The sequence below is a fragment of the Lemur catta genome, chromosome 1, assembly GCF_020740605.2.
Source record: "Lemur catta isolate mLemCat1 chromosome 1, mLemCat1.pri, whole genome shotgun sequence".
In the NCBI taxonomy this organism is placed as follows: domain Eukaryota; kingdom Metazoa; phylum Chordata; class Mammalia; order Primates; family Lemuridae; genus Lemur; species Lemur catta.
The window spans coordinates 171,676,297-171,692,242 of NC_059128.1; the positions used below are offsets into that span (position 1 = coordinate 171,676,297).

At 38.1% G+C, this 15,946-nt stretch overlaps 1 protein-coding gene and 1 non-coding gene across 4 annotated transcripts in view; both read right to left on the reverse strand.

Moving 5' to 3' along the window:
- RBP2 (retinol binding protein 2) overlaps positions 1-3,734 on the reverse strand; it is a 39,569-nt gene extending 35,835 nt beyond the window's left edge. For all 3 annotated transcript variants that reach the window (XM_045539278.1, XM_045539269.1, XM_045539270.1), the window contains exons 1-2: positions 3,593-3,734; positions 669-792 (exon numbers count right to left, since the gene is read on the reverse strand). In XM_045539278.1, coding sequence (XP_045395234.1) covers positions 669-741 — 73 coding nt within the window. In that variant the 5' untranslated portion in view covers positions 742-792; positions 3,593-3,734. The remainder of the gene's footprint in view (positions 1-668; positions 793-3,592) is intronic.
- An 8,821-nt stretch (positions 3,735-12,555) lies between these two features.
- LOC123631070 lies at positions 12,556-12,662 on the reverse strand. The gene has a single exon (XR_006732947.1). It is a non-coding gene; the product is annotated as a U6 spliceosomal RNA (small nuclear RNA).
- Between the last annotated feature and the right edge of the window lie 3,284 nt (positions 12,663-15,946).

Consider the following 15,946-nt stretch of genomic DNA (forward strand, 5'->3'; position numbering starts at 1 on the left):
TTGCTGTGGGCCCACTCACTCTGGTCTCACGTGGGGCCCGCAGGCTGCACAGGGCGATGTGTTTTCTGCCAGCTCCACAAGAGACCCACCCTGTATTCAACTCAGGATGCACACAGACTGGCAGCCTTTGGCCTGGAGCCCAGTTCAGAAGTCAGGTAAACAGTGGGTTGTTTGAGCTAGATTACAAAAGCCTCTCCTAGCCTTTCTCGGGCGTGATTTTCCCCAGGCTGAGAGATTTGCTTCCTTTTCTGCTTCCCTGTTACAAGACCGACAAAAGAGCAATGCAAGGGTCATTGGTGGGTAACATCAGGTCCAAGTGGTTGTCAAAAGATGGTGATCACAAGGCAGGGGAGCAACTACATCATCCTCTCAGGTTTGTGTGTGTGTGTGTGTGTGTGTGTGTCCTTCATTCAGCGTATGTTTTCTCTGGGCCAGGCACTGTGCCAAGGACCTTCTAAACAAAATCTCATTTATCATTATTCCCAATTTGCAGATGAGGAAACTGAGCCTCAGAGAATTTTTATGACTTGCTTGATATTACACAGCTCTATGTGAGGAGTGAGGATTTGCACACAGGTCTGTTGAACCCCACAGCAGCACTGTCTAGAGGGCCAGATCACAGTCCTCCCAACATCCTCTTCCCTCCTCAACCCCAGCCTCCCCCTTACCTAGGGCCTTCATGTAGCCATCAAAGTTGTCATTACTCTCCATCTCCCAGGTTCCATTCTGGTCCCTTGTCATAGTGGCAGCTTCTGGTTTCGTGTGGGTGTGTGGTGGACGTCAAGGAGCAGGCTGCAGGGAGAATGTGTTGGAATGAGTTGCTTTTATACCCTAGTGGACCAGTTTTATGGCTCTGCAGATAAGAGGTCCAAAGGTCATAAGCACAACTCAAAAGAACTTTCCTTCCCTTTGCAAGGTTCAGAAAGACAATGGGCTACCCAGGCACAAAGTCCTAGTGTGGCCAGGTGTGGCTATCCCAGTGATCTCCACCATACACAAGGCCCTAAAGCAGGTCACTCAGGGCTGGCTGGGCTCCCAGTGGGCCCCTGAACTCACCCAGAATACTTCACCCACACTTGAGGAAAACATACACCCAGTGTCCACCCACTATGCACACAAGTCACCAGTACCCAGGCCTCAAATGTGGAGTCTATCAGCCATGTAGCCAGCACTTCTGGCCAGGCTGGTGAAGCTGAGAAGGTGGAACTCAAACCTGTTGAACTCTCCTCGACATTATGCCAGGCAGCATACATACTTCATCTTGTTTCAGCTTACAAGAACTCTGTGAGTTATGTTTAATCATCCCCATTTTACAGATGAGAAAGGCTTATGGAGGTTAAGTCCCATGACTAATAACAATTATACTGGAGTCAGGAATACAGAGTGAAAAATGGCCCAGCTATTGTCAAAAGACTAATGAAGGAGGAAGGGAAAGAGTTAGGGATAACTTTCCCAAAACCAGAATATGAATTAAGACAGCAGGAGTGGACAGATAAGGTATCTTGGAGATTTATCCTTTGAGGCCCAGTCAGAAGCTACTATAGGCAGAGCATTCTACCTCTTGGGCTGGAGAAGTAGGTATTCCCCTCTAGGCTCAGATTTAAGGGCATGCACACAATCCCTCCTGACCCCAGAAGAGTACCCCATAGGTCTCCCTTGCAAGAATGTAATGAAATGCTGGCCTGGTAGGAGAAAGGCTTGGAGACAAGAAAGGGGTCACCAATTACAGTAAGCCAGAGGCTTATGTTATAATGGGCATTCGGGGAGGAGGCATTGATCTTGGTGTCAGGCATAAAGTTGAAACTCAGATGCCTCCATAAAGCCAGAACACCTGAAGAGATACTACCTCAGTGAGAGTATGAATTAGTCAAAATCTGCAACAATAGACAACAAGAAAGTTTATCTATTTGGCATGAAATTTATATAGATTAAAAAAAAGTTCTGCCCTGCTCTGACTCTGGTTTGGGGTTTGAATTTGTACTTTCTGCTAGCCAAGATATTAAAATGAAAAGAGTCCTGTGCTTGTAATACTTTTAGGCTGTAAGGAAGAAGTAAATGTAAAAACTGTGTGGAGGAACACACCTTCAAAACCAGGCCAACCAATATTCTCTGTGATAAAGCCATGCCAAGTATGAGCTCATAATCCAAAATTGTAAGATACACACAAAACACACAGTCAAATTAGATTTCCAAGAGCTTCAGATAATAAAATGATCAGATACAGACTACAGCATGAGTATGTTTAAAATGAATAAAGAAATTTTAAAAGCACCTAAAAATATGAAAAAGGAATAAAATGTTTTTTAAAAAACAGATTAAAAATAACCAGAGTAGTTCTAGAAATTAAAAAATATAATCACTAAAATTAAAAGGGTGATAGATTGTTTAAAGCAGCTGATTAAACACAGCTGAAGAGAGAATTAGTGAAATGGAAGATAGAGTCAAGGAAATTACCCAGAATATAAGTAATGCAGAACACACTGTGGTGAAAATTCAAATCAAAATCAAAATAAAATTCTAAAATATCCCAGTAAGAACAAAAAGAACCACACAATTATCTATAAAGGAACAATGCAGTAATCAGATTGATATTAGGCTTTTCAACAACTCTGATGGAATACAATAATGGAAAAATATCTTAATATAATGATGAGGGAAAGTAAGTTCAAACAAAATTCTAAACCCAGCCAACCATCATTTGAGTATAATAGCCCCAATCTGGAAACAACCCCATCAACAACAAGTTTATATAAACAAATTTGTTATATTCACACAATGGAATATTACTCAACAGTAAAAATGAACACTCTCCTGATGACATATGCAACAACATAGATGAATCTCATAAACATTATGCTGAGGTAAAGAAGCTTGACACAAAAGATCATATAGTATATGATTCTACCTACAAAAAGTTCTAGAGAAGAACAAATCTAATCTATAGTGATATAAAGCAGATCAATGCTTGGTAGATATGGTGAGAGCAGATGAAGGTAGATCAGGAAAGGGCACAAGGAAAATTTCTTGGGTCAGAGTGGAAATGTTCTATAGTTTGATTGGGGTGGTGGTTACATGACAATTGTCAAAATTTAAACTCTACACTTGTTGTAAGCCTTCAACAAAACACAGCTTCAGCATGCTTTCCATCCCAGATCTGGGAGCTGGGGAGCAGGGAGGGATACTGGATGAGAAAAAGCAATTTCCACTCAACAAGTCAGCTAGTATTGTCCCCTACACCTTGCATTTAAGGAAGACCACTATCTTAGAATTGGCAGCAGAGTCTCAATTTCAAAGGTTCTGTCCTAGGGCTCCCCAACTCTGTCTACGAGTACTAACAAACTACATACCTGGATGTTCCAGTTTTTCAGTCGCCTGGGCAATTCCACTTCTGAACTTACTTACCTATTTGTGGAATACCTCAGGTGACTCTTAAGACTGGGAAAAATTATTAGCCATGACTAGTCTTTCTAGGTTGTAAGAACCTTTCTGGAGACCACGTGAACAAGTGCAGATATGGGTATCCTTAGAAGCTGGGGTCTGAGACAAATCAGTCAGCTCAGAGTGAGCACAGCACAGCCCCCCAGGCATTTACCTGCAGTCCTCAGGAGTATCTGACTCCCAGCAGCTGGACTCCTGTGCTGGCTCTCTATAGTCAGGCAGCTTCTCCCAGCCCAGGCCCGTCCAGGCTTGCTCAGCTCTGTCTTGCTTTCTCCTTCCTCTTGGAGTGAGTAAGAGTTTCCTCAGCAGGCAAAGGGCCAGCTGGATGATTGCTTAGTTTGTAAGCATGGTTTCTTTTCTTCTCCTCCCCTTAGACAATGCCCTTGTGACACGCACAATTAGCCAAATTGGATGTGCTCAGTAGAGCTAGAACTAGATGCTCTATCAGATTTGTCTTCACCTGGAGGCACCAGGAAGAAGGGCACCTGAGAGTTTCTTCCACCACCAGGTAGTGCTGGGCCTAATCTTAGTTTTTCATGTAAATTGTGCCCCTTCTTCACTTTGTAGGGCAGGAGAGCAGGGAAGTCACAGATCCTCATTCCTCTGACAGCCACAGGGATCAAATTGCTCTGGCCCAAGTGAGGGCCCTTTGCAATCCCTTTGTCCTCCCCACCTGCCCCCCACCCTCTTACAACAGGAGTAGGTAGTGAGCAGCAGGGGTCATTCCAAACCACCTCTTCCTAGGAGGGCTGTCCCTGCCTCTCCTCCAAGGATCCTTGGAATGCCCATGGCAATCCCACCCAGTGGAAACTGGGATTCCCTGACCCTTCCTTCCACCAGACCCAAGGAATGTTTGACATTTTCCAGATTAGGCAAAGCCTGTTTATTTACTGTCTCTCTCCTTGAGATTAGGGACCACTTTCTGTTTTGTTTATCACCATATCCCCAGTGCCTAGCAAATTATAGATGAGGAATACATGAATGTTTATGGAATGAAGACTGCCTGTCTTGAGTGTCAGTGGGGGAGGGTCTTTTTTCCACAGAATGTTCTAATTTTCTACATATGCCATGGATGAGAGGACAGAAGGACTATGACCTATCAGCAGTCCTTCTTTTCAAGACTTCAAATTAAATGAAAACATTGGTGAGTTAATCAATAAGATATTGGTCCATAGACTCTCCTACCATTTATCAAATGCATTAAAATCAAGAAAGATATGCTTATTCAAAAGCTTTTATTATATAATATTTTGTTTCCAATAAGTGTTTTGACCCATGATTAGAATAAGAATCATGACCTTGATCAGAGCACTTATCCTGGCTTATTTCATTTAACTCTCTTAATAACCCTTCAAGGGAGGAGGTGTCACCGAATTCCCACATTAAGGGTGATGAAGATGAGGTACAGAGAGGTTAGGAGCCTTCCCAAAGGTCACACAGCTAGTAAAAGGATGGTGGATTTGAACCCAGAAATTCTTCTATATGGCCTATTAGGCCTTGTTTTCTCATGGAGGAAAATAATATTTATTTTTTAAGGCAGTGTTGAGGATTAATTTGGATAATGTCTGAAAGGAGTTTATTGCAATGGTTCTCCAACTTTGGTCCTGTCAGAATCACTGGGTGAACTTGGAAAAAGCACAACACGGACTGTGCTACTTCAAGGGTCCTGGGGCTCTGTGCCTTTTTATCTCCCTAGGTGATTCTGATACCCACTGAAGTGAGAGAACCACTGATGCAACACATTATATACACTAAAACATGGGGGAGCTAGAAAACAAACAAGCAGATACAAAATTCCCACAGGTCTCAGAGGTGAAGAGGGAGTAGAGGGTGGCCAAAGATAAGGGGCCAGAGAAAGTGCCAGGATTGTACCATCCCCGCAGCACCCCGCATTCTGCAGGTGCTGCCCCCTGGGCTTGGGAGAGCCAGGCCTCTGGAGGAGGTATGAGTGATAGCCACAGCCATGGCTGCCCTCGTGCCCACAGCAGCCTCAGGGCAGCACTGGGGAGCGTGTCCCTGTGTTTGGGCCGACGCTGGGCTGCTGGCGAGGAGCACCTGGTCATGCTGCCCTTCACCGGGCAGGTTGCCCGCCCTTGCCATGGACATAAGACTGAGTGTTTCCCAACCCAACAGCCCCACGAGGCTTTTGGAGTCAGGCAAATCTGTCCCCACTGCCGACGAGAGGTGACCCTGAGTAAATCTTCAGAGCTAGTCAGGCTGGGGTATGAGCTATCAGATTTATTTTCACCTGGAGGCTCCAGGAGGAAAGGGTCTCAGAGTTCCTTCAGGTCACATTGATGCTGTCAGGTGGCACTGGGTCTCAACTTAGTTTTTCATGTAAATTGTGCCCCGTCTTTACTTTTGCTCCCAGAGGTCAGGGCAGAAGAGCAGAGAGTTCACAAACCCTCATCTCTCCTAGAGCGAGAGGGATCAACTTGCTCTGGCCCAAGAAGGGATCCTTTGCAATCCCCTTGTCCTCCCCACCCTCCCCCCACCCTCTTACAACAGTCAGGAGTAGGTCATGAGCAGCAGGGGTCAATCCAAACCACCTCTTCCTAAGGGGACTGTTGCTGCCTCTCCTCCAGGGATTCTTAGAATGCCCTTGGCAATCCCACCAAGGAATTGTGATTCCCCGACCCTTCCTTCCACTAGATCTAAGGAATGTCTGACATTTTCATTTGACCTATCGTGGAAATCTTTCTAAATCAACACATATGTTCTATTTCATTCTTGTTTGTTTATCTATTAATATTTTATTAAAAGTTTTGAATAGGTAGCATTCACATGGTTCAAAATTCAAGCAATATGAAAGATATGCAATGAAAAGTCTGGTTCACGTATGTGAATTGGTTCCCACCCCTGTTATTGCCAAACAGGAAACTATTTGTGTTAATTTCTTGTGTATCTTTCTAGAATTTCTTTATACACATAAAATCAAATATGAAAATATATTCTCCTTCTTGCCCTTTTACTCAAAAAGTAGAATACAACAAACTTGCATCCCCATTTTTTATTTACTTAATAGATCTTGGCAAACTTTCCATGTCAATGCAGAGAGAACTTCCTCATTCTGACTACTGCATAATATCCCACTGCTTGCAAGCACCGTAATTCACTTAGCCACCCTATTCTTAGTCATAGGTCATTTGGGTTCTCTATTGCTTGTAATAACAAACAGTGTTACTCTGACCTGACTGTATATTTTTGTGCACATTACACAAATGTCAAAGAGGTTTTGAGTATATGAGTATATGAGAGTTCTTATTTTTTTCACATTCTTGGCAACCATGAGTATTAGTAAAATGATTTAAATCTATCTGCCAATCAGATAGGTTTGTAAAAAAATGTATTTTGTTTTAATGTGAATTTCTTTGATTATATATACAATTGAGTATATTTTCAAATAGTTGTGAACTATTTTTCTTTTTTGTGAGCTGCTTTTTCATGTCCTTTGTTGATTTTAATTGGGATGTTAGTCTTTTTAAAATTGATTTAATGAGACTTTTTTATATATTAAAGCTTTTTATATATTAGCTGATTTAAAGAGCTTTTTATATATAATAGATATTAATCTTATTATGTATTAGTTAAAAATAGTTTCCCCAGTTTCTTGTTTGCTTTTTAGCTTTCTTTATTATAGTTTTAAAATATTTTCTATTTTCTCCCAAAATGATAAATGTAGTTATTACAAAAGTAAAAGTACTATAAGCCTTATAATAAAGTAGAAGTTTTTGTCCCACCCCTTCTCACTAAGTCCCTGATTCCCAGAAGCATCTGTTCTTACCTCTTTTAGTTGTTTCTCTGGCACTTACCTTCAACTTCTAAATAATAATAAGCTTCTGTCGCTTTTCTTTATTATACCAGTTTTAGACATTTTCTATTGACTTCTGTCAATGGATTTTGAAAATTTATCACTTTTAATACCAGCTTCTCCTTCCCCTCCCAAATATACATTTATACCCTCTGTTGGCTCTCTCTCTATATGTACTATTTAATTTTCAGTTAGGTCAATATACAGTGCTTATATTATTTTGATTATTTAAATATTATTTGTATTTGGGCCGGGCACGGTGGCTCACGCCTATAATCCTAGCACTTGGGAGGCTGAGGTGGGGGGATCACTGGAGGTCAGGAGTTCGAGACCAGCCTGAGCAAGAGTGAGACCCTGTCTCTACTAAAACTAGAAAGAAATGATCTGGACAGCTAAAAATATATAGAAAAAATTATCCAGGCATGGTGGCACATGCCTGTAGTCCCAGCTACCCTGGAGGCTGAGGCAGAAGGATCGCTTGAGCCCAGGAGTTTGAGGTTGCTATGAGCTAGGCTGACGCCACGGTACTCTAGCCTGGGCAACAGAGCGAGACTCTGTTTCAAAAAAAAAAAAAAAATATATATATATATATATTATTTGTATTTGAACTAAATAATTTACTGTGATTAGATTTCCATTCCTATCAACTCTTTGTTTTTCCTGGAGTTAACAGCAACCTCAGGTTTTTGTTTGTTCAGTTGAAATTGTTGGTTTTTGTAGGTCCAACATAGTTGAATATTTTCAGGTTCATATATTCCAATCTAATACACACCTTTCACTAATTCTTTCCAAATGCTCAAATATATCATAAAAGTATTCTCACTAGAATCAAGCACACTGAATAAGATATTTTTTCTTGAAGATACCATCCTGGAGCCCTTCAACCTCTTATAGTAGTCCTCCTGCTTAGGTTGTAAGATGCAACCTAAGAAGGAGGGTTGCTGTGTCTGGTGTGCTGTGCCTGGTGTCCTTGGGTCCGGAAGCCCACTGGGATAATTTCTTAGACAGTAAACCTGCTGTTTAGGGTTAGGTAGGCTTGGTCAATTTTTTGGATGGGATAGAGGTCAAAATATGAGATCCTAGTTTTTCTTTTTATAAACATTTAATTGATCCTTCTGCTTTCAGTCTTCATCCTCACCTTCTGGGGCATTTGGTGCTTCTAGCTTCTGAGCCCCTCAGGGGTTCTGTGAATAAATTGGATTGCTTCTCATTGATGTATGTCTTTGTGACTCTTGGGTTTCCATTTTCTTGCTCTGCTGAGTCAGTTACCACTCATCTAACCACTTTTATAATTTTTCCCATCACTCATCTGCTTCCACCTCTTTCACTTTCTTTGCTTTTGTGAATTTATACCATCTTTACTGTTTTATGAAAAACTGCCAAAAATTTTGAAATGGTTAAAAATTATTAGTGAGTGTTCTGTCTAGGCCACTCATTCAGGTGATCTCTGCCTCTGGCTATTTTACAATTAAAGCAAAGTTAACTTGTAGAACTGAACATAATGCAAGTATTTCCAGTCTATACCTATGTAAATTATTCCTGACCACAGCAGTGCAAATAGGTTTTGTCCAGTAGGAAATGTAAATCTCTGCAAGTCAAATCCTCGTTTGAATCAGTAGTAACATCTTACTGGTTCCCTCATTAATTAATGAGTTAATTTAAAATCTTTGCCAAGTGTTCATTTTATATTTATGTGAGTTATGATATTATCTTTTGAAAAAAAATTATCTTTTAACAATTTTGGAGTTCCTGCTAAGATACATAATAAATTCACCTGGCAGAGCCAGGTAAACTATGTGCCCAGAGAAGTACACTTCCTGAGCAGGTTAAGCGAAGACACATTTTATTCTTGGCTTCTGTGGGTGAATACCAAGTGGCAATAGACCTCTAACATTGCCAACTCTATTCTCTTGGGTTTTTTCCCCCTCTCAATTAATTTTGTGTTTTGTTTTAGATTCATTTATGGCCAATAGGTTATACTTCATTGGTAGTAGCAATGACTGGGAATTTGGCTTTAAGGTCTGACCATTTGGTGATCTCTGTAGATAGGTGATAGATACCTATTCTCTGTTGGGTAAGAGATGACAGAGAATCTGATTTGTTTGCTTCCATGTTTGTCTATTTTGAATGCAAATCAATTAAAAATTTCATGCCTACTAGAAAGGATATTTCTTTGCTATCTGGAATGGTGAGTTTTTGTTTTTAATTTCTGTGTCTCTTGTGTCACTTGACTTGTGGCTCAAATTGTAGAATTGAGGCTATAAGCACTCTAACTGCCTATAATTTGGAAAAGTCTTTGCCTCTCAATGTGTGCGTATATTTTCCTATTTCTGGAGGGTGTAAATAAATTAGATTACAAAGTCTTTTAAATTAAAGGAGCTTTGCTCTTATTGGTTTATAGAATAAATAAGTGCCTATATAAAATCCCTAAAACATAAGGTAATTAAATTTCTACTACTTTAATATGCTATAAAAATGTACTAAAAGTGGTTCTTCCTAAGCTAACTCAAAAACCTTTTAAGAATCTGAATTCACATAACTAAAATAAATGTTTGGCAAACAAGACTAGTTTACCAATGTGGGTTCATAAAAACATCTTTGTTTTCTCTGATTTATCACTATTAAGTATAATACAAGAAAGTAGTTTATTCTACTTGGGTATGCTTTTCCTAAGCACATTTTTACTGATCAAATAAGATAGCATTAATGTTCAAGATTCTGAAAAATGTAAATTTATGTTCAACAAAATGGAATCATTATTCTGACAAACTTTTTATTTCAGTAGTAATTATGTTTTGTAGTATGTCATATTGAGAATAATTTCCAAGATCTATAGGTAACTTAAAACATTGGCCTGATAGCAAATTAAATTAAGTGGTATGTAATCAATAGATACCTAGGTACTTTCTAAGTAGGATAGAACACTGACACATTGATTACTAAGCATAATTTTGCTTGTTTTTAAATGATATCAGGGAAGCTATAGCCACGGGTCATGTTAACGAATGTGCTCATTTTTGCCACACGGGAATGCATGTGACTGTAAAAACTTGTGCTATGAGCGTTGTTAATCTGCTAAAATGCTTCAGTATGACAGAAAGTTCTTAATTATCCAGTCTCTAGTTCTCTCTGTGAAATAGAAGCTAATTACTTCAGTTACATGTTATAATTAATATGAGTGGTTTCAACTGCACCTGGAACAATAGTGACAGAGAAATGCAACTGAAATATGCTTTTGCTTCTCCTTAAAAGCAGCAGTTCTTTGGAATTTTTATTTTCATACCACTTCACCATTATTGAGGACCTCAAAGAGCTTTTGTTTATGTGGTTACAACTATTTGTGTTTACTATATTAAAATCAAAACTGAGAAATACTTAAAATACTCATTTATTCATTTATTTGAAGAGGACAATGATAAATGTATAGCATGCTATCATAAATAACACCTTAATATTATTATAAAATTAGTTTTGAACTTGTGAATCCTCTGAGATCTGTAGTAGAATAAAAGTGTCACCAGAGTATTAAAGAGCATAGTAAATGAATTTTACTTGCCTGATTTATAATATTAAGCCTGAAAAGCTTAGTATTTATGCTAGCAAATGTATTAAACATTTTTGCAACATTCACTCAGTCTAGATGGGCTTGCTTCCTTCATTCACTGATTAATGTCTTCACCTACAATGTGAATGGCTATTCTTTCTAGGGTAAACAACCTCCCAGGGACTGAAGGGTTTCCTGGATGTGGAACTTTCTGTGCTGGAACCAGGACAGTACTGGAGAGAACAGGATAGCTAGTTGCCCTACTTACCTTCAGTGTCATCTGCCTAGAAACCAAAGACTCTGTGACCTCTCTGAATAATTTTATATCCTGCATGTTGACTTTATGCTCTTAGTTATGAGAAAGAAGAAGAAAAAGAAAGAGAAGGAGGAAGAGGACAGAAAAGATAAGGAAAAACGTTCCTCACTTATGAAAGTGCTAAGGTTATTTACAATCATTTTGCCCTCTACATTTATTGTTAAATGTTTTATTGTCACTTTGACTCAGTAGGAAACTGAGTACTATTTCTCAGGCACCCACGATCGTATCTTGATCAAGTGTCCAAATCTTCTCTGACCTTTTTTTTGATTTTTGCCTTTCAAAAATAAGGTCTGAAATATAAACGAAAATAAAATAAAACTTGCAGGACATCTTTTACACCTAAAACAGTCTTTGAGATTTCTTAGAAGCTTCCTGGAAAATCATAAAGATTTGTTCTTTGACCTTATAAAGAGAGGTACTAGGAATAATTAGATTTGGTGGGGTGCATGGGAAAAGTGAAATCAGGAGAGATATTCAGTCATTCCTAGGTTAAATTTGTATAGGTAAGCTGCTATTAATATAAACATTTCAGAAAATTTATGCCTTATGAGATATTTGTCAATGTTTTGATTTCTGTATGTTTTAATTTTAAGGAAAACACTGATCAAAAGTCTTACAGAATAGTTCTTTTTGTTTTAACGGCTCAAGCACAATAGTTTATTTCTCACATAACAGTTCAAAGCAGATGTTCCTATTTGGCCAAGAGCTTTCCTCTGTCAGTGATTCAGGGATCTTGGCTTTCTTCCTCCTGTGGTTTCGCCATCATTTCCTGGGACCTCATCATCTGTAATCAGCCACTGGAAATGGAAAGAGTGCCTGGAGTGGGCACATCTGCTTCTTAAATGCTTTGACCTGGAAGTATCCCATATCACGTCTGCTCGCAATTCACCCTCGAGAACCAGTCACATGGGCACACAAGAGCCAAAGGGGGCTGGGAATTGTAATCCCTGGTTGGAAGGGTCTTTCTGAGAGACATGGGAAGAGGCAGGGGAGCACAAACTTTAATGGACACCTACCTACAACCACCATGTCACTTAGTACCAACTGATGAAGAGAAGGCTCCAGGAGAATCACTTGTAGAGATCGGAGGTGCCCACAAGAAGGAAAAGCTACCACCTCACCCCTTGGGTGGAGGCTTACTGAGCCGCACAATCTCAATCTTGCTCTGGCATTGCCTTCCAGAGAGGGGCGGAGTTCTTGGGACATCTTATGGTACATCCACTGATGGGGGAAAAGAGACGCTTCTGAGTCCAAAGACTAGAGCTTGCTTTTTGTCTGGGTATTCCTTTTTTAAAATTAATTAATTATTTATTTTTAAATTTCAGAATATTACGGGGGTACAAACATTGTGGTTACATATGTTGCCTTTGCATGGCCCAAGCCAGAGCTACGAGTGTGCCAATCCCCCAGACAGTGCCCTCCACATCCATTAGTTATGAATTTAAAAACATGGAACGCTTCACAAATCTGTGTGTCATCCTTGCTCAGGGGCCATGCTAATCTTCTCTGTATCGTTCCAATTTTAGTATATGTGCTGCCGAAGTGAGCACCTTATAAAATAGTTCTGTTGAATTGTCCTGTATTTATCTGAGTCTTAGTGTTTTACCTGATGATATTGAGCAACAATATATTTCAACTGTTCTTTAAGATATTGATTAGCCAACAGCCTTTTTTCTTTTTTAAAAATGTTTGAATCAAGTAATTTTTAGGTCAGTGGTTCTCAATGAATATCAGGCCTACTCACGAAGTTTTGTAGAAATAGAGATGTCTAAGCCTTATTCCAGACTTACTGAATCTCTTTACTTGACATTCTTGATATAGTATATTAATATAATGCTATAGCTAAGGATTATTAGATATTTTGTATCTTAAGAGTTTTTTCTCTATGAAAATACATTCATATAGTTTTATAAAGTAGACATTCACTGACTTCTTAGTAGACTGAATTGTTACCCTAGGAGATATTTGTTTAACTTCTTTTGGTGAATGGGTTTATTATCTTTGTTTTGCATGCCACCAACCAATGAACGTTCCTTGTGTTATTCTTGCGTTATTCTTATTATGGATTCTCATCAGTCCTTTTACATTGCGAAATTTTCATTAATAAAAGAACCACAGATCTGTCATTTATAAGTAGTTTTTGTTTTACTCTAATGCTTGCTGAAGTCTCTCCTATTAGCTATAGGCCAGAGTTTGTGTCTTCAACAAAGAAAGACAGACTCAGAGCTTTATGGAAAAAGATAATTGAAATACTGACCTTTCCAAGAACTGACTCTTAGGTAGAGGTATCTGAACTGCAATCACTTAGGCAACTTTCAGATCATCTCAGTGGATGGAGCCAGGATTTCTAGAACTCTTTTTAGTTGAGAAACAGGTAGCCTCCTGAGACCACTATCCATGTATACATTTGTATCATCTATAAATAATGATAGTCTTGCCTCCTTATTTCCAATTTTTATACTTTATTGCTTTCAATTGTCTAACTGCAATGGCTAATCCTTCCAGAAAAATATTAAATGATACTGATGATAGTGGACATCTTTTTTATTCTTGATTTTAGTAAAAATGCTTTTACTGTTTTGCCAATAAGACTGATTAGTTTTTAGTCTAATATATCTTGTTAAGAAGTCAGCCATTCACATCTATTTTATTAAGCTTTTATTTTTAAGTTAGTATCAGTAGTAGATGTTCAGCATCATATGACATTCTCCTTTGACATATTAATATAAGAAATCACATTGAATCTTCCTTATATTCTAGGAATTAACACCATTGTTTATGGTATATTTCTTAATGTGCTTCCTGATTATATTTGACTATATTTATTTAGAATATTTACATGTATATTTATGAATAAGGTTAACACATCTTTTTATTTATTTAGAATATCTTGTCTGATTTGGGTATAAATATTGCACTGGTTTGTAAAATGAATTTGGAAGCTTTTCTTCTTTTTCTCTTTGTTCTAGATTATTTTATATAAGAGGTATAATGGTTGGAAGTGAAGACTTAAAACTGTCCTTATTTGAGGTTATAAAATTATTTACCTAGGAAAAATCAGAAAAAACACCCAATCTGTTAGAACTGATAAGAGTTTGCCAGATATAAGAGCAATCTACAAAAATCAATAGCATTGCCAACCAGAACTTACTGAAAAAAATATAATAAAAAAAGAAGAAATTGTTCACAAGGGCAAGAAATCTACAAAGAACCCAGGAATTAACAGAAGCAAAAACACACAAGATCTCTAAGGAAAAATCTTAAAACCTCGTTAAAGGACACAGAAGATGATTAAATAAAAGGGGAGACATTCCATGCTCTTGGATTGGGTAATTTAAAGCTGTAAAGGTTTCTGTCCCCCATAAATTCACCTATAAACTCAATATACTCCCAAATAAAATTCCAGGCAGATTTTTTTGAATATGATAAAATTACTCTAAAATTTATATAGAAGGATAAAATCCCATGAATAGCTAAGTTTTTATAAAGAAGAGTGACAGATGGGGATTTGTCTCACCAGATATTAAGATACACTACAAAGCCAAAGTAATAAATACACAATGATATTAACACAAGTTCAGACAAACAGACCAATGGAGCAGAACAGAGAGCTCAGAGACAGACCCCTGTGTATATGGGAAGTTAATGTACAATGGAAGTGGCACCACAAATCAATGGGAAAAGGACAGAGAATGAGGAAACTAGTTCATTATACAGAGAAAAATAAAGCAACATATCTCCTGAACACTCCATACAAAGGTGTATTCTAGGTAAACTAAAGATTTAAATGTTAATGGTAAAAATATATAACTTTGGATGAAATTATGGGAGACATTTTTGGACCTAAGAAAGGAAGATTTCTTAAACAAAACTTCAGAAGCTCAAAGCATAAGGCAAAAAAAAAATCATTATATTTATTACATATAAATTAAAGGTTTTGGAAAATAATAGAGAAATTTCTAACATTTAAAAAAGATAAATTTCTAACATTTCTCCCCCAAAATTAATGATTTCTGTTCAACAAAGGATATCATTGACAAGATTAATTTATAACAGAATGGGAGAAGACAGTTGCAATATCTAAAATCAAGTGAATAATATCTAGAATATACAAGAAATCCCTGCAAATCAATGAGAAAGAGATAATAATCCTAACTTTTAAAATGGGCAAAGGACACATACTAGCACTAGTACTAGCGCAGAAAAGAAAACTCAAAATTATATAATAACAAAGAAATAAAGTGTTGTGCAAACTCATCAAGACTCAGAGAAGTATGAATTAGACAATAATGTGATATCACTTTACAGCCATTAAACCGGCCAAAGGTAGAAAGCCAACTGCGGTGGGAATTAGGGCACACAGGGATATGGCAGCTTGAGGACGTGTAGATGACTCAGCCATCCTTGAACACAATCTGGCCCTACTCAGTGAAACACATAAAGTCTACACATTGCCTGCGTCTTTCCATTTCTGTTCCTGAGTGTACATCCTGAGGCAATTCTCACAGAGATCCTTGAGGGGATTGGATAGGGACGTGGTAGGAAACCTGTGTATCCATTACTGGGAAGGCGGAGAGGTGAAATGTGATAGATGTACGTCATAGAATATTATGAAGCAATTAGAAGCAATTTATTAAATGCATACAGAGCAACATGAAGAATCCAACCCATGAATGGAGCAAAAAAAAAAAAAAAAAGTAAGAAACACAGTGAAATATATAATACAATGCCGTTTACATAGATTAAAGGTATAGTACCACAAAACAATGCATATCTTGTAAAAATATGTTGACATTAAACCTATTTATATGGTTCCTTATGGAGAAGGAAGGAA